General features: G+C 38.2%; 2 protein-coding genes and 1 long non-coding RNA gene across 4 annotated transcripts in view; 2 read left to right on the forward strand and 1 right to left on the reverse strand.

The window, feature by feature from the left end:
- Positions 1 to 10,265, forward strand: part of znf423 (zinc finger protein 423) — a 183,237-nt gene extending 172,972 nt beyond the window's left edge. For both annotated transcript variants that reach the window (XM_023353140.1, XM_023353144.1), the window contains one exon: positions 9,394 to 10,265. In XM_023353140.1, the coding sequence (XP_023208908.1) occupies positions 9,394 to 9,423 (30 nt within the window). In that variant the 3' untranslated portion in view covers positions 9,424 to 10,265. The remainder of the gene's footprint in view (positions 1 to 9,393) is intronic.
- Positions 10,266 to 14,705: 4,440 nt separating this feature from the next.
- Positions 14,706 to 24,560, forward strand: part of LOC102229207 (transmembrane protein 189-like) — a 38,314-nt gene continuing 28,459 nt past the window's right edge. Inside the window, exon 1 of the mRNA XM_005795789.2 lies at positions 14,706 to 15,172. Within this exon, the coding sequence (XP_005795846.1) occupies positions 15,013 to 15,172 (160 nt within the window). The 5' untranslated portion in view covers positions 14,706 to 15,012. The remainder of the gene's footprint in view (positions 15,173 to 24,560) is intronic.
- On the reverse strand, positions 16,032 to 18,646 carry LOC111611855. Its single transcript, XR_002754275.1, has 3 exons — positions 18,526 to 18,646; positions 16,871 to 16,985; positions 16,032 to 16,555 (listed from the first exon to the last, which is right to left on the reverse strand). It is a non-coding gene; the product is annotated as an uncharacterized LOC111611855 (long non-coding RNA).

A 24,560-nucleotide genomic window follows, 5' to 3' on the forward strand; every position in this document is an offset into this window, starting at 1 on the left:
AATCCTCCAGAAGGCGCTATGCTGCAGCTTCTCCCCCATAACTCGCCTGGTCTCTGCACCTGTTGTTTTTTGATGAGCTGAAAGAAATACTTCCAACCAGCAGCAATTTTTACATTCGTTGCTTTATTTCAAGCCATATAAAAGAAAAAAAAATGCATATCATACGCTTTAGTAGGTAAAAAGTGTGTAAATATATACACAAATACATACAGAAATATACATACAGTAAGAACAAGCATTGTCTGAGTCATCAAATTCATGTATTATATAATAATACTGTAATAAGAACACATTTAGCTCGAAAAGAAGCTAAACTTCTTTACTTATTTATTCATGTATTTATAATTGCGTACTTTGAAATGTAGCAATTTGTGCTGTTTTCTTAACACCACTGACGTCACGTCCTTACCAAATTAATATTATAATTATATACTATAAGGAGGAATATGATTTTCCTCTCCTCTTTCTGTTCACTGAAGTTTTCATGTTTCTGTCACAAACATCAGGTTTTCAAATTAATCAAACCTGTCATGGTTGCTTCGTTAACGGAAGTTTTTACGAAACAAGCTTCGTTTAAATAATCCCGTCTCTGTCTGACTCTGAGCCTCTCCCTCTAACTGAATTATGGAAATGTGTGTGTGTGGGCGTGTGCGCAGGCGTGTGTGTGTGTGTATGCGTGAACTGGGAAATAAGGTTTAGGTATGTGTGGAGCCGCAGTGTGTACCCTCTGATCCGTGCATCCCTCGGCTCTGTGTGTGTGTGAATTTGATCCGTAGATCCCTGCGGCCTTCCAGGGGAGCGTGCTCAGCTGCCCCACTGCTCTCTGGGAAACGCTGTGTTATTAGAGCAGGGACCTGGGACTCACACACACACACACACACATATTTTTACCTCTCTGAATCCCCAGATCTTTTTTTATATTTTCCATCAGGGAGAAGAAACAGAAAGATGTTCCAAACAAAAGATCCACTCTGCTACGATTCTGCTGAAAACATTCATTGTTGTTAAACTACGAAGAATCAATCAAAGAAATCAATAACTGGGTTTGATTATTAGTGTGTGAAGAAACACTATCCAGACTCTCTGCAAATAAATCACTTAATTTGAGGTAAAAGTTTAAAAGAAATAGATAATTTCCAACAGAAGACATTTAGTTATTTTATATGAAATTAAATTAGTTTAAAAAAATCTTTGTATCGCATTTTTCTTCATTCTGATGATCGCATGAAATGTTTAAATCAGTTTTTAAATAGTTTTTAATTTTGTCAGCTTCATTAATTTGAACTAAACATTAAAACATGTAAGTAATTTTTTAAATGTTTTCTCATGTTTCTATTTTTAAGAATGTTTTATTTCAGCTTTATTGCCTACAAATTAAATATATGCATGTTAGTCCTTTTAATTTAAGTTTATATTCATTTTTCATTTATTTTTACTTTATTTCTTTATCCAGTTAGTTTGTAAATCAGGTCTTTTTTTCTTTCTGTTTATAATTTTGTTTGTGTATTTCTGTTTATTTATGCTATTTTAGACTTATATAACTGATATAAATTATTTTGAAAAATATTTGTTTATCCCATCATGTAATTTAAGAAAAATATTTACCTTTTTATTTTACTTTAATTATTATTCTAAATATTGTTGTTTTACAGTTTGGAAAGGAGTTACTTTTAATGGTTTGTTTGCTATTTTACTGTCATGTTAGTTTGCCAAAATTATCATTATGTATCAATGAAAAACACTGAAGTGTGATAAACATATTTTCTCATCCTTTCTTTCTAACCTGAGTTGGTTGTTTCGGTTTCTCTACATTTTTTTGGATTTTCTTGAAGCTCCAGTCTCTTCCAGTGAACAGTTACCTGGAAGCCAAACTAAAGGAAATGTGTAAAACAAAGATCCGGTCTAAAGAAGCGTCTTCCTCCTGCTCCAGTGAGCCTCAGTTCACATCTTTCTGCCAGGTTCCTGTGGATCGTGAAGAATAAATAAACATGTCCGCCTCACAGGGAATTGGTTTTGTGCCGTTATGACAGCGACATGGAAAGCCGGCACGCTCCGCTGCTTCTCCGGAACACATCTCTAACCTCTGGAACGCCGAACTTTAAAACGCTTTATTGTTTTGTCCCACATCTCCTCAGCCGTTCCCTGGAATATTTTCCCCTCAGATTTGTTTCTGCGCAGGTATTCCTGCTGGAAGTGAGGTCACTTCCTGGTTCAGAGCGCGGACGTCTGCCTGGCCGCCGATGTTTTTGTTTGCTCGTTTCGGTCACGCTGAGAGTGAGAGTGTATTTTTGGTAGTGTTTACCGTTCCGGGCCCGGCTGGTTGGGCCAGGAGCCGCAGGAGGGGGAAGTTCCTCAGGGGGACAGAAAGGGAGGGGGCAGCCCAAACAGGATGTGGTCAGAAAGGTCACGGGGTCGTCACCTGCACAATTTCATATGCTGGGAATGTCAGAAATATGCACTTTATGAAAAAACTAAGAGATTAGGAATTTAAATGTGAATTTTTTTTTCTATGTTGACTATGAATTTATAATTCAAACTTTTTTCTTTAAATTCCAACTTTAATGTTCAGAATTTTGACTTCTTAGTCATAATTCTGACTTTAATTACCAAAATTTTGACTACATTCTCATGATAAAAACACTTCTCAGAATTCTGATGTTTGTCTCAGATTTCTGACTTTTCATCTTAACATTAAAAAAGTCAGAATTCTGAGATTAAAGTCAGAATTTCAGTGGCTCGAATCCTGATTTGTAAAATACTGACTGATTAAACAGAAAGTTGGTGGGTTTTTTCATATTTTTAAACGTAAATATTAAGAAATGAACAGAATGAAACCTGTGAAAGACTGAACAGCCATCTTTGTTTCTCTTACAACTGGCTCCGATTAAAGATGACCAGTGGCGCCCTCAGCTGGTTGGAGGCCAAACTACAACACTAAGAGAAGATCTAAGTGGACATTAGTAGTTAATAAATTGAAACTGTTAATCTAATAAACTATTAATTGATACGACTATGTATTGGTGCCATGCTAAGTAAGTAAAGAAATTTAATTACGGGAATAGTCAGTATTATGACTTACTTCTCATAATACAACTTTATTCTTGGAATATGACGACTTTATTCTTGTGATACTTGGAATTTATTCTGGTAATATTATGACTTTATATTTTTTCTTAGCGTATAGCTCTAATACTTCATCATAAATTGCCAATTAATCGTTAGTCGATCAATAGTTTGTGTGGTGATGAGGAGCTGATGGGATGCGAAGGCAGACAGAGACGGATGGAGGAGCCAGGTTTATTTTTGATCTGCTCCCGAGGCGGCTTCCTGTCCTGGCTGGGCGGGGCTGATGGGGCGCCAGGGAGCGGCGGAAGAGGACGAAGACGGCCCATCTGCCGGCTCCAGGCGCGGCTGCAAACGCTTAAAAGTGGTGCTGGAAGAGCTTCAACTTGGAGCTAAAAATAAAGCGAAACTCTTGGAAAACCACAGGGGCGACTGAGGTGATCTGTGTGGCGTTGAAGAAACCCACCACACGTATCTGACACAGATTCCTGCGCTGACAGACGGTCCGCTGAAAGGTGGAGCCGCCACACACGGACACACCAACGGCATCGCTTCCCCTTCCTGTTTCTAAAACAGACCTGGCACCTGAGAGCAGACCTGATTTAAGGTCTGGTTGCATCATTACGAAGCAGCAAATCAGATTCCACCAGTGGTCCCCATGCAAACAGATACCTGTGTGATACCTGCATGCACAAACACACAGCAGCACATTAAAGGTGACAGAGCAGAATGGATTTTTTCTCATCCTTCTTTCTGCCCCTCCTCCTGGGATTCGCTGTGTCTGTGTCCGGTTCTGTGTTTTTATGTGAATCTGATCACATATCTGTTCATGTTTTCGTTTTGGGGGGGGCGGACTGCGACAGGGCCATATTTCCCATGAGCCCGCGGCTCTGCAGGCTTTAGCCGCGCTCTCTCTAAGCACTTTAGGAACAACAATAGCAGGCCTGGGATGGGTCGGCTGATTCCTGCTGCAGCCTGCAGGTTTTCAGCGGGAATCATGGTGAAGTAAAAACCCAAACCACAAACCAGGTGCTTCATTCATGCTCATTTGTCTTAGAGTGGGGAAGGTAGCAGAAAATGATTGAGTTATTTTGCCTCCCTGCTTGTCTCACTCACGGTTGCTCAAACTAGTTTCACATCTGATAGTCCAGGAGACTCGGTTTGATTGGGGAACAAAACTGCAACGTTTGTTACATTTTCTGTGTCAAACCAACCAAACTCATTGAAAACCTGTTCCCCTCCTCACATGTGGGGGCGCTGCACAAAGAGCCACTGAAAGAACCTCTGAAGAAAACACTGAGTATAACTTCTTTCTTCATAAAATGTGAACAAAAATGGAGTGGCACCAGATTTTAGTGGTTATAGAATTTCTTTTTTGTCTTGGTAAAAGACCACGACTCATTTCTCCCACTAGCGCTAGGCTAACGTGTTTGTTTTGGTTGTATTTACCCAGAATGCCCTGCGCTATAGTCAGCTTCCTGCTTTTGGAGCGGTCTCTGGTCTGCTTGGTGTTCACATATGCATTCAAACTGCACCAGAGTTCACTTCATCCAACAGAGGCTTTTTAGTTTGCTTTTGTGCGACATGCAGCCAACATCAAGAACAACCTGAGCAGCTTTCTGAAGTATCGTAACATTTTGGATCAAGATCAGATTGGAACAAAGTTCTTGGTGCTTTGTAGTGGAGATTGTTTGTCAAACCAAACATCCTATTTAAACATTCAATCAATGAGCCACTGCAGCACTGTGGTGCTTCTGGAGAAGACCAATCTCCAGAAAACTAAACGGTTGCTTTTTGCGGTTCATTTTTCCAGTTTGGCAAGCAATAAACAAAGATCAACCTTTCCAGTGTTTCCTGCTGCTTCTTGTAAAAACAAAACAAAAAAGAAATCATAGGCCCAACCCCAGTGCATGCTGGTCCTATTCCAGCCCCTATACTTATAATAATAAATGGCTCCTTAGTTCTTCCTGTTCAACATAGAAGAGTCAATAAGAAAAAAAAGCAAAAATCAAATAAGATAAACAATTACTAACCTACAAATAAACCTTGTGAATAACCCAAAAAATATGAAGTGAACTAAGAATAAATAAACACTAAATTAGGGGTGTACCGATTTGTTGGTGCCAATTTCCTTAATTTTGGAGGTTGTGATTGGCCGATACTTACGTGTGAAGCCGATTTTCTCCACTGATCTCATCAACCCAGAGCTCAAAGGTCTAAAAATCAGCCACTGTCCTCTTCTGCTCTGCAGTGAGAGAGTTTGTCCAACAGTCTGGCCCACCTGGTCATGTCTGTTTGCAGATAACAATATTTACCAACTCAGCAACTTTCTTATTATATTGAGCAACATTTCAGACAAAAGAAATTGATATTGGCCTAAGTTGGAATTGCCAGGTCAGATTTTTTAAACATTGGCAATTGGTGATCTGCGACCGGTGAACCCCTAGAATAAATATCTCCAACAATTCTTTGAGGGAAATGTTTAAAGAAATGGGGACTGCATTGATGTTTCAGCAGAGCACTGTGTGGAAGTGATGCCACACTAACAGACTCACACTGATCGATTTCTCTGCCTAATCAATACTGAGCCCTAAGAACCACAGAAACCAATTCTGTGATTGTGTTTCTGTGACGTAATTGGTCCAGCGTACCGTCATTCCTCCCTCCTGGACTATTCCCAGTCCACCAAATCTCTCCACCTTTTCCTTTGGTTTCACTCGGAGATGAATTTCTCCTGGCTTGTTTAAAACAGAATGAGCCTGACCTCTTCTGGCTGCCAGAGGAAGTGCGTGGAGCTGAGGCAGAGGATGGGTGTAAGCGATGAAGAGGAGGAGTGTTTTCTATCATAATGGGGTCAGCGGCCCCCAGTGAGATCTCCCTGCTCGCTGCAGAGGCCTCCGCAAGGAGAGGACACTTCCTCCTCACCGGCCCGTTGCTTATTGTGCTCATTTGCTGCCGTATTTCTGCCACAGCCTGCATGTTGCTCTCCTGAGGGGGGGGCAGGGGGGCATTAATACTCTTTACTTTCCTCTGGAGCGACAAGTTCAGCCTCTAAAGCCTCGCCACAAACATACCAAAGGGCTCAACCAAACATGCACGGCTAGATAAGCGCCCGTAGAAAGACAAATAAGTCTTTATTGAGCCCAAACCACGTTTAATCCGTCCCATTCCTGCCCCATCCGCTCCAGTCTGTTCATCCCTCCATCCTCCCCGTCTTCCCTCCTATCCACTTCTGTTGTTTTTTTCTTCCTGATCGGAGAGAAGCAGCGATTAATCTGAGAAAGCTGCTCTTAGTGGTGAGGAGGGGCGGCGTTGATTGGGGAAGAGCTCGCTGGGAATTGTGTGTGTTTGTGAGGAAGCAGAGAGGATCTCTGTGGGAATTGGTCTTTGTGTGCGACAGAGACAGAGAGAGATTTTTAGGAGGTGTTTTCGTCTGGAGAAAGCTTTGCCATCTGGGGAGAATCGCAGAGGAAATATCTCCACACATTCCCAAAGAAATCCCTCCAACCATTTCCCCGTCCTCCTGCTTTAGATGTAATGCTATCGCTAACTTCTGAACCGGCAAATCCAGATTATCCTGAGTTCAGTTCCCATCTGAAGCTGATACACAGCAGCCACACGACACATCCGTTTCAAAACCTTCAGATTTTACTGTTTTATTCACTTAAAGGGGAACTAATATGCAAAATTCACATTTTGCACATTTTTGTACTTCCAATTGGGTCTCAACTGCTTCTAAAAAAAACACCCAGCCATTTTTTTTTTTTTTTACAATAAGTTCATGTTTTTTGGTGTCTTGTAAATTAATCATTTCAAAAACCTTTTGATTAAGTCACAGAAGGGACTGCCCCGTTACCTAGCAACTCCAGCGGAGTTCCGCCCGTCTCCTAACAACCCAAGCTGAGCGCCAGTTGATTTGTACAATGGCTGCTGGAAAAGACAAGTGTTTTGTTGTTGACTTACCTTCCAGAAGTCGCTTCGATGCATTCTTGTTGGTTGTGTAGGAGGCTCCACTTCTGCTTTTCAATGCCGCATTTGTTTTCAGCCATTTTCTTGTGCTAGTGAAAACGTTGAGTTGGGGGGGCGTGGTCAGCAGCAGTTTATTTGGATGTAAATTGACAAGAAGATCTGAAACAGTTCAAAATAGGCAGAATTCAGCAGGATAAACTGTCACTGTCTAAAAATTATTTTAGAAATGTAATATGTTTTGTATAGACCAAATTCCTAACCTGTTCAAGGAAGCATAATTTTTAATCCTACGTTCACATTCAGCAGATTTTTTCCACCCTGTGTTGATTTAAAATAAAACTCGTTCTAAATCTCTGCAGCGTTTTACCTGGAGACCCTCCATCAGTTTCTGTTTGTGCTCTCGCTGCTGATCTGAATTTAAATTTTTTAAAAAGATGGACTTTTTTTTAATTGTAATCAAGTGTTGATGCTCTGATGCCTTTGGAGAGATGTGAGTGAAGGCGTCTCAGAGGTGCCGAGATGCTTTCTGTAAAATATTAATCACAAAATGGAAAGACACGAGGGTCTACCACATCTGAATAAACACGCCGCGATTCCATCGAGGTTCTGGTGGAAACAACAGAAACGAAAACACAAAAACAGATTAAATCCATGCTGGTTCAGACTGGGTTTAAGGTGCTGCTAAATGCACTTTAACTGTTTCTTGTTATGCATGTTAGCAGGTTAAAGGTTAAAGTTCATGCCAAGTCAATTGGAGAGTAGTGTTTCTTAGAAGAAAACCTTTAGCATCACAACTTGGGTTTGTAAAGTCCTGAAGACTTCTGGAACAACATTTGTTTCACTGCAGGAACTACGGTTTGAAACGATTAATCGTGATTAATCAATTTAAATAATCATCAACCAATTTAGTAACCGGTTAATAATTAACTAAAGCATTCAGACTCCAAAAAGGCCATTCAGTGAAAGGACAGTAATTGATTAGAAGCATTTATAAAGCCAAAACTTTTCAAAACACAAATATTTTTCATTTAAGATTAAAAACCTTCTAATCAAAACATTTATTTTCCTATTTAAAAATAAAATTGAATTATTTAGTTTATTTGTATTGTTGAATGTATTTCTAATATTGTATAAAAAGGCTTAAGTGGTTAAATGAAACTGCAGAATGTGGCAATATTTTAGCCGATTAATTGTAAGAATAATCTATTAATAAAATAATCATTAGTTTCAGTAAATGGCCTTTTTTGAGTCCGCATACTCCAGTTAACGATTAATCAATTACTAAATTAGTTGGCAATTATTTCAGTAATTGATGTTTCATGATTAACCTAATTGACCGCGTTAGCCCTAGCTTGATAGATTATTTTAGATATTCACCATTATAGTTTAATTATGATTAAATTGGATAGGTTTATTTTATGTAGTCATGCACGGTAGAGGAAGGATGATGATCTGCTTTCCAACGTTGTTGAGTCAAATTTGGTTAAAACGCCACATTAGGACCTTGTGCTCAAATGTTTCCACAGCTGAGCTGCATTTTCATCTCAAATGTGCACAAAAGGTTGCTGCTAATGTCTGGAAAAAACTATTTTGCTATTGAAGTGTTTTCATTGAATAAGAGTCACATTTAAAATCACATGTGAATAAGTTTGTTCATACAGTAAGTCATTAAAAGCATGCCACACCGTCATTTTCCTTCCACTTCCTGTCTTCTTTGGTGTCTCTGCCAGCAGAAGCAGAGACATCAGGTTGACCCTGTGAATCATGTGATGCAAAAAAAATTTTCCATTACTCAAATAGTTTGGCAAAAATGAACTAATTAGGATACAACCTCATCCTTTTTATCAAAAAGTGTGTTTCAATTAAGAAAATTTGTTTTAATAATTCAAATTTGCTCAATTTTACAGTCAGTGGAAATGCAGGCAGTGAAGTGAAGCAATTATGGAAAGAAAAATGCATCAAAACCACTTAAAAAGGTTCTACAACTTGCTTCTTCTGCTGCTTGGTGAAAGATGGAAAAACTTGATTCTTTTCACAGAAATCCAGGTGATTCTGATTAAAAATGGTCTAAAATTTAAATATTTAGTGTTTGTTTGCAGAAACACATAAACTGCACTTTCTGGCAACTCGTTTGGTTCTTTTTCTTCTTTCGTCGGATTGTCTGAACTGAAGAGATCTTGCTGTTGGTTCTGTGGGAGGCGGTTGAGTTTCTGTTCTGCTGCTGTGTGTGTGTGTGTGTGCGTGTGCGTGTGTGTTGGGGGTGGGTTGTAGTTTAGTGGAAAGCTCTCCGCTCATGCAGCCCATTATTTCTCCCATCATGTGTTCTCACTCTTGCTCCCGTTCTCCGTCTCTTCCCCGCAGAACCACACACTGAGTCAGCACGCGCAGTGAGACCGGCGCCCTGCGGGATCCCTCAGCTCAGCCGCGCCCCCGACCCGAAGCCGGCGGGAGACCCCCATCTCCACATCACAGCCAATCAAAGTGTCATTTGCTACTCACATGTAAAAGTGTAACGATCGCGCGACTGGGCGCGGCCATTAGGAGCAGCGGGTGACGGAATATTAATGGGAAATGCTATTAAATAAAGAAAAGGGGGAAAGTGGGAAACTGTAAGAGCGACATGACGGGAAGAGAAGGGCGAACAAAGGTATTGTACGTGCAGCAGTATTTTTTATTGTCCCTGCCAAGCCCTCTCCTCCTGACTCATGCTTTTTATTTTATTTTACAACAAACAGAATAAAAAACACGTTTTTCTTTTTCGTTCTACTTTCCATAGATTGTAGGAGAAGCTTCACTTTGTTGCGTCTTTGTTTTCGTTACTTTTTTTGTCCCTTTTTGCCTTTTTTTCAGTATTTTATTTGTTGCGGTTAGTAGGTACTCGTGCTGTGTTGTGATTGTTTGCCAGTCGTAATATCCCCGACCCCGCCCACAAACAACCTTTCCTTTTTATGATTGTTATATATATTTTCTCCCTTTTTGTAATTACTATAAAAAAATCATGAAAACAAAAATAAAGTGCAGAAAAACATACAGATCTTTTCTTTCATTTTTCTGCTCTTTTCTTATTTTTATTTGGGATTTCCAGACATGGAGTCTGTAATGGTTATTGTACAAATGATTATCATTGATTTCAGTGCGTCTGGTCAAAGACCGGTTTTTAAATGTGAATTAACCAGATTGCAATAATCTAGTACAGAAAAAAACAAGAAAACAAATAAATAAAAGAGAATAAAGAAGTCCTGTGTGTGTGAGGTTATTTAAACAGGAATTGCTGCTTTTTTGCAGCATTAACCTGAAGTGAGGTAAACAAACACCCAATGACCAAAAGTCCCAAAATAGTTACTATTTTAATAGTAATAGTTAATAGTTTCAAGTTGAAATAACTTGAAACTGACAAAAATAACAATAAATAAAAATTTACTGAAAATCAGGCAATTCATTTGATTTTGCTGATTTGCATTTCATTTTTTAAAATTAACTGGAGAAAATAATGTAGCAAAAATCGTAGGTAAATATTAAACCAAAATGTGTCTTCAAGCTTGTGAGCCACGTGTGTCAAACTCAAGGTCCGGGGGCCAAATCTGACCCGCCGTAGCTCTTTATGTGGACCTCTAGACTCCAAATTACATCAATAAGTCCCTCCAGTTTTTCCCAAATCTGCAAAATTCACACAAATCAGACTTTGGATATAGCCCAAAATGAAACTGAGATGTTAACAGTTTTCCTATTTAAAGGGGGATAATTAATCAGTAGCTGCATTTCCATTACAAATGTATGCAAAACTTTGACAATATTCCACTAATGTCAAATAAAAATAATCCCGGTGTTTCCATTAAATAAGAAACAATTAAAATAACACGTGAATAAAAATATTCATCCTTCAACCACTTCCTGTTGTCTCATTTGTCGTCTCTGCCAGTAGAAACATCCTGTTGTTGATCATGTGACTTGTGTGATTAAAAAAAAGTTTTTATTGCAGTTTTGTGAAAAACACTAGTTTCGATACAACTGAAAAATTACCTCATTTTAGCCCAAGAACTTTATCAAAAAGCTTTATTTCAAAATTGGTGTGTTTTCATTACGTGAATTTATTTTTGTAGTTCCAGTTTTTTGCAATTACATGGTCAATGAAAACCAGGGACAACACTAAATGTGTTTCCATTGGGATTAAAATTGCACAAACGGAAATTACAAAATAATTTTACTTAATAGAAACTCACCAATTTCTATAAAATGGTTTTGCATAGGATGAGGTGATACTTTGGTTGTATTGACATTAGTTTATTTGGTAACGCTGCAATGGAAACACTTTTTTCACATCATGAGTCATGTGATCAACATCCAGGTGTTACTACTGGCAGAAATGACAAACAAGGCGACAGGAAGTGGCAGGAGGAAGAAATTTTTAATGATTTATTGGATGAACAAACTTATTCACGTGTGATTTTAATTGCATTTTTTATTTAATGGAAATTACTAAATTGTGTGTTTTTTTACATTAGCAGAATATCAACAAACTTTTGCGCACATTCATAATGGAAATGCAGATACTAAAAATGTCCCAGGAGATTAAAACAAACATTTCAGACATGTTACAGGATAAAAACTCTGAAACCTTCTACAAGCAGCTAAATATTCCTGTGACTACAGTTGCTGATATTTTTCAGAAGTTTAATATTTTCAGAATTGTAAAGTTGATGACAAACTGAAGAGAAGAATGATATGAATGGTAGCTAAAGAGCCCAGGCTCCAAGTCGAGGTACATCGGCGTCGGATCGATCTGTCCGTCATCGTGAACTTCATGGGAGACGACCAAGGACGACGCCACTGTGGAATTAAACCGTAAAAAAGTAAAAGTGGAAATTGCTGACTATTGACGAACCACAAAGCTTCTGGGAAAATGTCATTTGAACAGATGAGAAACGCCAATTCCAAAAAAACTTGTTTTTCAATAAAATGGTGCTAAAATCAGGTGGAGTGTTTTTTGTTGGTTTATTTTGCAAAACTACAATGGAAATACTTTTTTTCACATCACACGAGTCACCTAATCAACAACCAAATGGTTCCACTGCCGTAATTTTGCAATTGTGGCGTTTCAATGAAATAATGAACATTATAAAAACAAGCTGCACCATCGTGTTGTCACCTTTGTAGTTTCCGCCAGTAGTAACATCCTGTTGTTGATCATGTGACCTTTGTGCTAAAAAAAATATCTCTTGCAGTTTTGCAAACTAAAGCAATTTAGATATGGCACAAAAAAACACCTCATGCTAGAGCCAAAACGTTTTATTGCAAAATGACTTTTTTTCTAAATCAGTGTCTTTCCATTAAGTAAATTTATTTTTGAAATGTCGAATTGGAATGAAAATGCAGCTAATGATGATCAATATATTTGATGATGGGATTTGACTGGTTGTTTCATAATTGGTTATTGTCTGATATTCTGATGCTGAAATGTGTTATACAAATTAACCTGACAGTTAGGTTAAAAAGCAAATTATTAAACAATGTTTAAAGATGAATTTAGGGACACGAATAAATCAATAATCAAGTGGGTCCAAGAGGAAAACCCTGAGGAACTACCTGGTACATGTTTCAGTAACTAAGTCCAGGTTTTATTTTTCTCAGTGTCTGTTTGCTATAAAGGCAACATTTGTGATGTAAATAGCAGGAAAACTTGCTAACTGTTGCATTTTGAACTCAAAAAGGTAACAAACTGTATTAATGAAACCAAATCAATACTGAATGATCCAATCCGGGTTTGACCAGTTTTAATACTTTAGGTCTTAAACCAGATTTTATTCCATGTAGTCCAGATTATTTGAAAATATTGAAATATTTTTTTACTTTAGAGCTGAATCGACATTTGTCTAAACTGCCAAAGCTAATAAATGCTAATGATCAGGGCCGGCCAAAGCCTTTTTGGGGCCCTAAGCAGATTTTCATTTGGGGCCCCCCATACCAACATTTCAACATCAGATGCTTCATCATTCCTGAGCTTATCTATCTGTGAAACATACCTGGGTTATTAATGTTACTTTTTTATTAGCTTACATCATGCCAGTGTTATTATGGCTGCTGATTTTGACATTACAAGAACAGCAAAATAAAAAAAATATATGTGTATTTTGAGATGCAAAGTGATATTAAATGGGCCATATTGTTTAAATTATTTGAAATTAACATCAGCTGATAAACAGTAAATTTACAGTAAACAAGTTAATAGGTTTGATATCTTATTTTTCCAAAACAGCGGCAGCAGCCAACAACAGGAAGAGATTAATCAATTATCTCTGTACCAACTATAAAAACAATATACAAATTGTTTTTCAAACTGTAAAAGCATTTAGTTTGTATTAATCAATGTTACATATTTTTTTTTGTTTTTTATAAAACATTTTCAACTTTTCAAACTCAGAAATGTTCTTTATTTTTAAGAAAATTTCTGAAATTAATTAAAAAAATTCTCAACTTTTTTAAAGCAGATTTTTTATTTTTCAGATTCAGAAATGCTCAGGCTTTTTCTAGCAAATTTCTGAGATTAAACTCAATGTCTTTACTTTTGTGCAGTAAGTTTTTGACTTTTCAAACTCAGAAATTAACTAATTTTTTTTCTGGAATTTTTTCTGAGATTAATCTCAAAATTTCTGCTTTTTGAAGCTCAGAAATTTCCTAATTTTTTTCTAGAAAAGTTTTAATACAGTTTTGGTCGGAAAATTACCAATTTTTTCTATCTACAATGGTTCTTATATGCCATTGTCAGTTTTTAATCTCCATAACTGACATTGCTGTTTATTTTTAGCTAATTTCCCCACTTTCTATCATAAAAGTAATGTTCAGTTGGTCTTCTGGGTAGTGAACTTTTGTTTTGTTTAATCAAATGAAAATGCATTATTCCTTATGAATATTAAGTCAGACTTGTCCTTGATTTTTAAAGAAAATTTCTGAGACTGATCTGAAACAATTCTGCATATTTTTCTCGTGAATTTTAAACTTTCCGAACTATGAAATTTTCATGTGTTTTCTCAAAATGCTTTGGGATAAATGTAAAAAATTCAAAATTTTTCTAGCAAATTTTCTAGTTTTAAAATTCAGAAATTTCTTTGCTCTAGATTTCTTGGATGGATCTAAAAATTTCTGAATATTTTCTAGCTAATTTTTTGATGTTTCAAACTCTGAAATGTTCTTGATTTTCTAGAAAAAAATTTTTTTTTCTAGGAACATTTTGAGTTTAAAAATCAGAAATATCCTTGCTTTTTCTAGAATTTTGGGGGGATTTATTTAAGAAATTCTGAATATTTTTCTTTCAAATTTTTGAATTTTCAAATTCAGAAATGTTCTTGTTTTTATTTTTATTTTCTGAGATAAACCTTGGTAGCATTTTTTTTGTTTGTTTTAAAATTCAGACATTTCCTTGCTTTTTCTAGAAAATTACTGAGACTAGAAAAATGTCTGAGTCTTTTTCTAGCAACATTTTGACTTTTCAAAATCTGATTTTTTCTCTAGATTTTTTTTGTAGAAAATTTCCAACCTTTCACATTTCCGAATTTTCTTTCCATCTGTAATATTCAGGTTCTTATCTCCATAACTGATATTGCGGTTTATTTTAGCCACGTTTCCCACTTTTTACGATAAAAGTAATTTGCAGACCATCCCTAAGACCCTAACACGTAAGTGTTATTTTGTTTAAACGCTTCATTCCTTCACATGAAGGAGCTTTTTAAAGTATTTCAGTTTTCCGGTTAAACATTAAAGCAGCGGTTGGTGGTTGGTTAAAAGTAGGTCTGTGTGTCAGCGGAGCGTTTCCGGGTTCTGCTGCCGAGTTGCCATCACCTGCTCCAGCCTCCTTCCTCCTGCTAAGTCAGCGTCAAGCAGCTCCGGAGGCCCGGACACGGAACCGACCCAGCAGCCGATAAGCTGGCCCGGTCCATGTCTGCTCGCTGAAAGCCTAAACCAGAGGAGGGACAGCGGGCAGCGGCGATGGCGGCGTCGCTTCTCTCCGAGACCGACATCAGGCACCGGTCCATGGCGGAGGAGGATCCGAACGGGAACGAGCATGGTGCGGCTGCCCGCAGCGCGGCGCCTCGCTGGGGGCCGCAGCACGCCGGGGCCCGGCAGCTGGCCCGGCTCTACTCCCCAGGTAAGCGGGTGATGCCGCTTCTCTTCCCGCTATTTTTGTTCGCGATAATCTGTTTTGTTTTGGAGAGACTGGGGCTTTCATTCAGCGGAGGCCGAGCGTTGCAGATGCCCGGGTATCAGCGCTGATAACCCGGGCAGCTGATAACAGAGAGGCTGCTGATGATGATTATGGGAACTGGTTCTGGTGCAGGCTGCAGACCGGCTCGGTTCTGTCTTGACGGGACACACAATGTGACGCAGCTCGTGTGGTTCTGATGGATGTTGTGCGTGGAGCAGCATGAGGGCCTGCTGGAAGCTGCAGCTGCTCTCCACGCAGAAACATCTGTTATCTAAAGCTCATTCTCAGCGTGGCACAGAGAAAACACGGAGCTGTAAATAACTGCCCATACCGGGCCGAACCAACCAGAACTGGGTTAACTTTTAACGTAAAGCAGGCTCTGGGAAGTGGTTCTGTTGGAGAGGCGACTGCAAACTGCAACACACCCTGGGATCTGGAAAAACTCCTCAGTTCAGGGTCAAATTCAAGAACTAGAACTTTTTCATCAATACTAAGGAATTATTGACTTAAAACAAGCTCACATAAAATGTTGAAAAGTTACTTTTCAGTTTGTTTTCTATTATTTCAAGTGTAATAAGATATTTATACTAGAAACTAAACCAAAAATACTTGGTAAGATTTTGTTTTTGCAGTGTAAACTCTGGTCCGGATGAGAAAAGCGAACGCTGGTCTGTCTGCTAACCTCAGTCTGGGTTCAGTTGAAGTGAATCTAGTGCACTTTGAATACATATGTGAATGCAAAGCGGACCAGAGCAATGCTAATAGTAATCATTGTTTATTTGTTGGGACAGATACAAAAACATAGAGCAAAACAAAAACAATCCTGTCTGCATCACAGTGTATACAGCCATAGCTAATTAGCAACACTCGCCCTTAAAAAGACCTTTAACATTTTATTAAATGAAAAATTACAATCAATAGTAAATAAAGCAAAGTACTTCAAATTACAGAGTCAAAAGAATTACAATTTTTAAAAATCGGAATGATTCTGGTTAATCTTTAGCCGCTCCAAAAGCAGGAAGTGAACTAAAATGCAGGGCATTCTGGGTAAATACAACCAAAACAAACATGTTAGCTTAGCGCTAGCGGGAGAAATGGATTTACCAAAGATAAAAGAGAAATACTACAACTTCTAAAACCTGACGCCAGTCCGTTTTTTTGTTTACATTTGGTGAAGAAGAAAGTTTCTCACGGTGTCTTCAGAGGATTTTTTGCCGTTTCCTTCAGTGGTTCTTGGTGTGGCGCCCCCACAGACGAGGAGGGGAACAGGTTTTTAATTAGTTTGGTCTGTTTGATTCAGTGCAGCGTGAAAAAGAACCACAGCAGCTGAAAATGTAACAAATGTTGGGGATTATTTCATTAATAACACAGAAAAAATGTATTGATATGATAGAAATAATCTACCAGTGGAACTAGTACTTATCAAAATGAAGGAATAATTGACTTAAAACAAGCTCCATATCTTGCTGAAAAGTTACTTGTAAGTTAGTTTTGTCTTCCTCTAAGTGCAATAAGATATTTGCAGTAGAAATTAAGCCAAAAATACTTTTGTGATTGATTTTGTGTATTTGTGTATTTGTGTATTTGTAATGTTCCCCTTTGTAACAAAGAGGAAAAGCTGCAGCTAGTTTCCTTCTTTACCGTGTCGCTACAGATGCACAGATGAGACGAACCGCGTCCTAAAAACTCATCCTTTTGCTTTGTTGTCGGGTCGTTGATCATGTCGCCGGTCGAGTATCTAAAACTCTGGATCTGTCTGTGTAGAGTTGGGTGAAGAAAAGTTTCAGGATGATGAAACAGAAATAATTGTTCATCGTTCAACATTTTGCGTTTGGATTGTTTTGGACTGCAGTGTGAAAGTGAAACAAATATTTTGATCCTCAATCGAACCAAATCTACCGGACTGCCAGGTGAGAAAAACACTCTTTGGGTTTCATCTATGAATCCGTCGAGCATCAAATTTACATTTCTGACTTCTCTGCTCCGTCTCTGCGGCTCGGAGGCCAAACCCAGAATGTTCTGCAGATTGAGTCGTTTTGTGACTTCTGGACGGCGCCGACTTTATCAGAGGAAACCTGTGTTACCAGTTGTGCATCAAGCTGGTTTGTGCCTGACCATCTGCCCCGTGTCTCACTTCACTGAGCATTTTAATTGCCTCCAGTTGAGCCCTGCTGGCAACCTGTTGACATTTTCTCTAAAAAAAAAAAGGATCAGACGAAGGGTAGGACTAAACTTCTGACTCGTTGTTTAACCTCCATCAGCTTCTTCTCTGCTGTCCTATTTTTAGCTGCTGTGAGGAACCGAGTCACCGTCTCCATTAATGTTATTGGATCGGCACCATTACTCAGTGCAATTACATTAGAGGGATAAGTGTCGGCCTGTTCTGCTGCCGCTGGAGCTCAGGTTACACACCGACATTCATTTAGACGCCAGATAACGAGGAAGACTGGCTATAATTAAGAGGAACTGGTAACAGCTGCGTGTTCAGGAACTCAGTTCAAACAACGACACAGTTAAACAGATAAAATCAATACCAATAAAGATGAAGTAATATCAACTCTCAGTTGGGTAAAAATATTTTTAGACGGGTTTTAAAAATGGACGGTGAAGGTTTCGGTCAGAACTGGTCGAAACTGAAATCAGCAGTTCAAACCAAAGAGTCCTGATGGGTACAATCTCTTAGTAAGAAAATTATTCTCAAAGGTTTGCAATTAATCAATTAATCACATTCTAAATTAAAACAAGCTCAATTTTCATTTGCATATTTTATTGTTTTTCTCTTTTTTTCTCTCTTTTGAACTAAAACCTGAACGATAAAAGTCTTCAGTCTGGTGTTTTGGTCTTAACTAGTCTTTTTTTGTAAGGAAAGTTTAATTTAACGAAACTTAAAAATTAATTTTATTTGTTGTTTTGTTTATTCAGTTTGGATATATAAAATGTCTTCCAGCTCCAGTGTTGAACTTTAAGTTTTAATGAGCATTTATTGATCTTTCAGAATTTGTTCTTGCATTATTATTATGCAATATATTACTTCAAAATAGTCTGTAAATAATATTATTGTTTATCACAATAACATCTGTGACTATTTATCATCCAGCGAAATTAGTTATTCTGACAGTCCAACTAAGAGTTATTTTTTGTTAAAATCATCCCTCTGGTTGTGTGTAATCTGAAAACTTTGTCTCATGTTCAGTAAAAAACTCAGAATGTTTCTGTTTGTGCTAAACTGAGGCGTTTGGCACAGAAACGTGCAGCATCACGTCAGGATAAGCAGGTTAAATCGGTAGTAAACATACCCGGTCGTGTTCGTTTCATCCCGACGGCTGCAGCCCGGATTGAATCGTAAGAGGATCAAACGTGATATTTTTTTTCCCCCCTCTCTATCAGCTGCGGTTGTGGTCCGAAACGACCCCCAGTGTTGGCTTTGGAACAGCAGCGCCGTTAAAATGTCAAAGTTGTTGCACAATCACACCTAGCAGTAAAGTTTATGAGAGGTCACAGATCCTGCAGCTTTAAGGAGTTCCTGTTTGCCTGAGTGCGCCGTGTAAATCATAAAAAGTTCATTTCTCACATCTGGAGAAACATTAACCTGTCAGGGTTACACGACTGAAGGCTGGGAAATCAGAAAAATGGTTTTAAGTTAAGATTTATTGCGTTATAGGATGTGTAAGACTTTAATAACGAAGCCCTGCTTAGATGTTATACACACTGTAAAAACGCAAAACCTTACCAAGTATTTTACTCTAGTTTCTGGTGCAAATATCTCAGTACACTTGAAATAAGACAAAGCTAACTTACAAGTATCATCACAGCAAGAAATATGAGCTTGTTTTAAGTCAATAATTCCTTAACATAGATGAAAAAAATACTGGCTCCACTGGCAGATAAATACTCTTGTAAGAAGACATGAAAATAACTGAAATAATCTGCCAGTGGAACTGGTATTTTTTCATCAATATTAAGGAATTACTTTCTTAATATTGATGAAACGTTACTTTTGAGTTAGTTTTGTCTCATTTCAAGTGTCCTAAGATATTTGCACCAGAAACTAGAGCAGGAATACTTGGTAACCTTTTGTGTTTTTGCAGTGTTTTGGTTGTTTTTATGATAATCTTTCAGTTGTGCTGCTGTTCTTTGTATTTTCGGAAAATGAAATGTCTGATTCTACCAAAACACTGAAAAAACTCAAAATATCACAAAGTATTTTTGGTCTAGTTTCTATGGTACACTTCAGATAAGAAAAAAACTAACTCAAGTAACTTTTAAGCGAGATAAAGGAGCTTGTTTTAAGAAAATAATCCATTAAATAAGGAACTATTGACTTAAAACAAGCACCTCTGGCTGGATGAAAAGTTACTTGTAAGTTAGTTTTATGATAAGGTATTTGCCCATAGAAACCAGTCTAAAAATACTTGGCAATATTTTGAGTTTTTGCAGTGTAATGTGTGAGTGTGTCAAGGATAATCAGGTGTAGATGACAGATGAACATAAGAAGAGCATTCAAAATGTTTTATCTTCCTGCCATTAGTGGAGGTGATGTCACACCGTGTGAGAAAAGGAAACAGTTGCCTCTTCCTCTTTTTTATTTCTTCTGAGAAAAAAAATTCAGGTTAGTTGGTTTGGTGGCGATTCGTAGTCATTATTCTCACTGTCACAGAGTGAAATGTAACCGTGAGCGTCCTGGAGGGGCCGGGTCTTGGTCCTGTGATTAAAATAATGGCCCTGCTGTTTCCCGCCTGCTCTGTTTTCGTCAGGTGAGTCTCTCTCCCCCTCCCTCATTTCAGCCGAAGGGCTCAGCGGGCCGCGAGCCGAAGATATGCTCAGCGACGCTAACAATGCAAGCGGAGCCATTTTATGGAAACTTAAAAGCAGAAATGTTCCCCCCACATGCTGACAAGTGTCTGTTTAAAGCAAAATAAACAGCCGAAATCCAAAATGTCAAAGTGTCCATTTAAGGGAGCGCCACGCTGTTCCGCGCTCGCTTGTTTGGGGCTCGGCTCAGCACCGGCGGGAGGTAAATCTAAATAGCAGTTTGGCTTGTTAGAGTTTGGAGAAGTTAGATGAGGCATCGGCGACGCGCCGTAGAGCCAAACACGGCCTCATTACGGCAAAGCAAGGATGGACAAACAGCTGGACGCTTCCCCCTCTGCCGCCGTTTCTCTGCTTTTCCATTTCTCCCACCAAGTCTGCCTTCATTCCCTCGTCTCCTCTGTCCTCCCATATGTGCTAAAGTGTCACGGTCCAGTGCCTTCCTCCTCCTCCTCCTCCTCCTCCTCCTCCTCCTCTGTATTTACAAGGCATCTTAGTTCTCAGTTTTATGAGCAGCTTGTATGTTTGTATTTATGATCATAAGTGTGTCTGGTCACTTTTCTAAAAGCAGTTCTTGTGGTTTGAGATGAATGTGTTTACAAACTGTTGGATCTTATAAACTACAAACTTTGCTAGATGCTAAATTATTCTGATAAACAATAATATTGTTGTTTTGAGACCTTTTTAAGTATTGATAATGGCATAATGATGTAATTTTGCCCTCTCAAACACTAATGAACCTTCATTTTACACACAACACTTAACTCTAGGCCTTTCACAATAATGCTAAAGCGCTAACTTCAATTCACATGATATCTGAAAGATTACAAAAATCGAGTGCCAATTTAATTTTGACATCATAATTAATATCTTCTATAACGGCTTTAGACATTGTATTCGTGTTTATATCTTCTTCTTTCCTGTCCAGGTTTTATTTTGTTCCTGTATGTCTTTTTTTTAAATAAGGGAGGGAAAAATGAGGAGAGGAAACAGTTTTTACTCACTTCAAAATAAGAGCATGAAGATAAATGGCTAAATACTTGAAGAATCCTTAACAGTCCATAATGAAAAATTCAACACAGACGTCAAATTTTATTCAACTGTAATTTTAAAAAACGACCAAATAAATCAGCTGTTTAGAATTTATCAGGAAAATTTACTGCAAGAGAAGCTAAGTCTGCTAAACGTTTTCAAATTAAATTCAACAAATTAGCTCCGCTGTGTGTGTGGGTGTGTCTGTGTCGCCTTGTATTTGATACATTGTACTGTAGTTATAATTTTCCTAACTTATACTACTGTATATTGCATATGAGAGAGAGCGCTGTTTTTGGGTTTGGTTTAGGACCAAGGAGTGAATTGATTTTCTGTCAGTTTTATGGTTGGGTATCTACTGGTTATGGTCAGGTTTAGGGTCAATTTCAGGGTTTGGCTGCAGAAATGAATGGAAGTCAATGGAAAGTCCCTTCAGAGGAGGAGAAACTTAACTGCTTGTGTAAGTGACCTCAGCTCTCACATGTTCTCCTGCTGTCATTAAACTTTAAACTGTGCCAATAAAAACCCGCTCAGTTTCAACCACTTTATTTACATCACAGCGGCGCCGAGCTTCAACATCAGAACCCTTAAAAACCGAACTGTGTGTTTCATCAACATCCTCCTGAAAAGCTCCCTCTCTTACTCCCTGAACCCAGAAAGGTCAAAGGTCAGAGTGGGTTAATGTTTCAGGCCTTTGAGCGCCATGTGGGTCTGCAGGGCTCTTTGACCTGAGTGTGTTGGTGTGTGTTCATGTGACCTCGAGGTGTGTAGAGTCACTGAGATCTGCAAATGAAAAAGAATCAGAACTCTGGAAAAATGTGGAATGTCGGCTTTTTACAGCTCTGGATTGGGATGCAAAAAGTTAAAATGATTGTAAAGTGCCTCAAGGCGACATTTGTTGTGAATTGGTGTTATAGAGTCAGACGCGCAAGATTCTGATTCAAAAACGACTCGCTGATGATGGCAAGCATTGGTTTAAAGTTATCAATGTAACGCACTAAATCTTAAACGTACGCCTGATGTATAAAAGAAAAAGGGACGCAGTGTTTTGCTACTAATTGTCGACACCAACACATCTGGATAAGGAGGTCAGGAAAAAGTTTCAATAAAAAAAAATAGTCAGGGAGAGAGAAGAAGGTCAGTTGTGCTAGCTTGACTTTGATGACCTTAAAATGAAAATGTGCTGCAGAATCAGAGCAGGTGACTAAATTAGCCAATATATCACTGCAGTGTTAGCTTAGCTAATAGCAGCAGTAGTGATTATTAATAATTTTGTTATTAATAATCACAAAATAAAAATCAAGCTTGAAAGCATAAAACTGGAACAGACTGAATGTCCTGTTCGTTTGAGTGGGAAATGTTTGCATGTCTTTTGGTGTTGATAGTGGAGCTGTTGTCAGTCAGTTGCTATGGCAACGGATTTATGTGTAGCATAGCTAACACAGAGAGCGAGGGGAAAAAAAATAAGAGTATGAAAGGTTTTGAGTTGTTGTTCATCAGTTTTTCTGTCGTTTCCAGACAGTGAAAAAAAATACTTAGGTGTCTTTTTATTCAGTGTATAACGTACTTCTATTCTATTCTATTCTATTCTATTCTATTCTATATAGCTCTGAATTGTATGTGACTAGTTTCTCCATATAAGTGGTGTTTTGAAGACATTCAGAAAAAAGTATTTACCAGATTTTTTTTATTTTCTAAAAGTTGAATCTGTCCATCTTTCCTTCCAATCACCTGTCCTCCCTTCCTCCCTTCGTGTTTTTATGAGAATCTTCATTTTGCTTTTCAATGAGGTTCTGTTTTCAGAGGATTTCTGTCCACTGGGACATTAAATTTACAGTTCTGTTTGGCCCGAAGCCATGGATGCACTTTGACACCAATTGGCGCTTTTGGACCAAACTGTTCTGGGGGCTCCCTGAGGGTAACGGGCGCCTGGATGTCCCTGGAGAACTGCCTACCTTTGAAAGGTTTTATGCTGAAGTTTAATTGGCACTGTGGCGTCATGGTGGCTGGAGTCACTGCTTTCTGATGGAGAAGTTCTGACTTTTTCCTTTTCTTTACATCTAAACAAATTATAATACTGTGAAAAAGCAATAAACATCGGGGATGTGGAACTCATTTTCATTTTGACTCTTTTTAAAGGGTCGGTTGTGCCAGGATATATTGATAAAACCCAACAAACTAAGTAGCTGTGTCTGCTTTTGATAAAATTAAATATTGAACATCTTTTCACATCGATCCGTCCCTCCATTTTTTAAAATCAAAATTACTGATTTTGTGGCGCTAATTTAGAAATATTGCAATATTTGTGCCTATGTATGATGTTAAATGTGACTTTCTGTTACCATATTGATCACAGAGGATAACTCATCCAGTAAGGTTGAGGCAGCAGAGTAGTAGAAGCAAGAAATGCTGCCCCCTTCAGGTGGGAGGAGTCAATTTAGACATTTTTAGATTCATCTCCAAAAGTTGAGAAAAAACTTGTAAATTTCTTAGTTTTAAAAGTCAAAACATTTGCTAGAAATTAGTTGGAAATTTTAGATTGATCCAAAGAATTTGAAAAAAATTGAAATTTCTACATTTGAAAAGTCAAAACATTTTCTAGAAAAAATTAAGAAATTTTAAGATTAATATCAGAAATTAATCTGAGAAATCTTTAAGAAAAACACTTTGAAATCTCTGCAATTCAAAAGTTAAAACTTTTACACTTTTGAAACACTGAAATTTAAAAAAAAATTCTAAAATTCCTGAGCTTAATCTAAACTTCTTTTGTTTTTTTCTATCAGGTTTTTTACTTTTCAAACTCTTAAATTTCCCACAAAATTTATGAACATTTCTGAGATTATTTCATAGTTTCTGAGTTTTTTCTATATCTTTTTTGACTTTTCAAACTCAAAAAAACCTCTGCGATCAATCTCAAAATTTTAGATTTTTATTGGAAATTTGCTCTATTTTTTGTTTATCTACATTCTCCCTGAATCATTATGAGAGGAGTCGGATGCATTTGTGAATGCGACCTAAACCACTTCTGTGTGTGATTATCTCTGTGACGGCTGCAGGAGATAAGAGGACAGCGTGCATGATGGGAAATGTCCATCGTGTGTTTTTGGTTATGAAGCTCCTGTGGGTTAAACGTGTGTGTGCATGTGTTTCATGCATCTGTTTGTCTTTGTGTGAGTGTGTTGCCATGTTATTACTGATCCTCCACGTTGGATCTGCAGGGAAATGGATTGCGTTCGTCTTTCAGGACGTTGTCCAGGCGGAGACAGACGTGACGTGTTTGTGCTGCAGTGTGAGTCGTTTGTCTTCTTCGCTGTGTGTTGTTGGTTTTCCGTGTGTGTGTGTGTGTGTGTTCGCATGTTCTGCCGTCCACAGAGATCAGATGAAAGCGAAGAGCCCTCCGACTGATCCACTCCGACTGATCGAGGGAATTCATCCCCCACTTCCCGTTCCTTACCCCCGTGTTTCCATGGCGGTCTCCCTCAGTGTCTCT

This window comes from Xiphophorus maculatus, chromosome 2 (genome assembly GCF_002775205.1).
Source record: "Xiphophorus maculatus strain JP 163 A chromosome 2, X_maculatus-5.0-male, whole genome shotgun sequence".
In the NCBI taxonomy this organism is placed as follows: domain Eukaryota; kingdom Metazoa; phylum Chordata; class Actinopteri; order Cyprinodontiformes; family Poeciliidae; genus Xiphophorus; species Xiphophorus maculatus.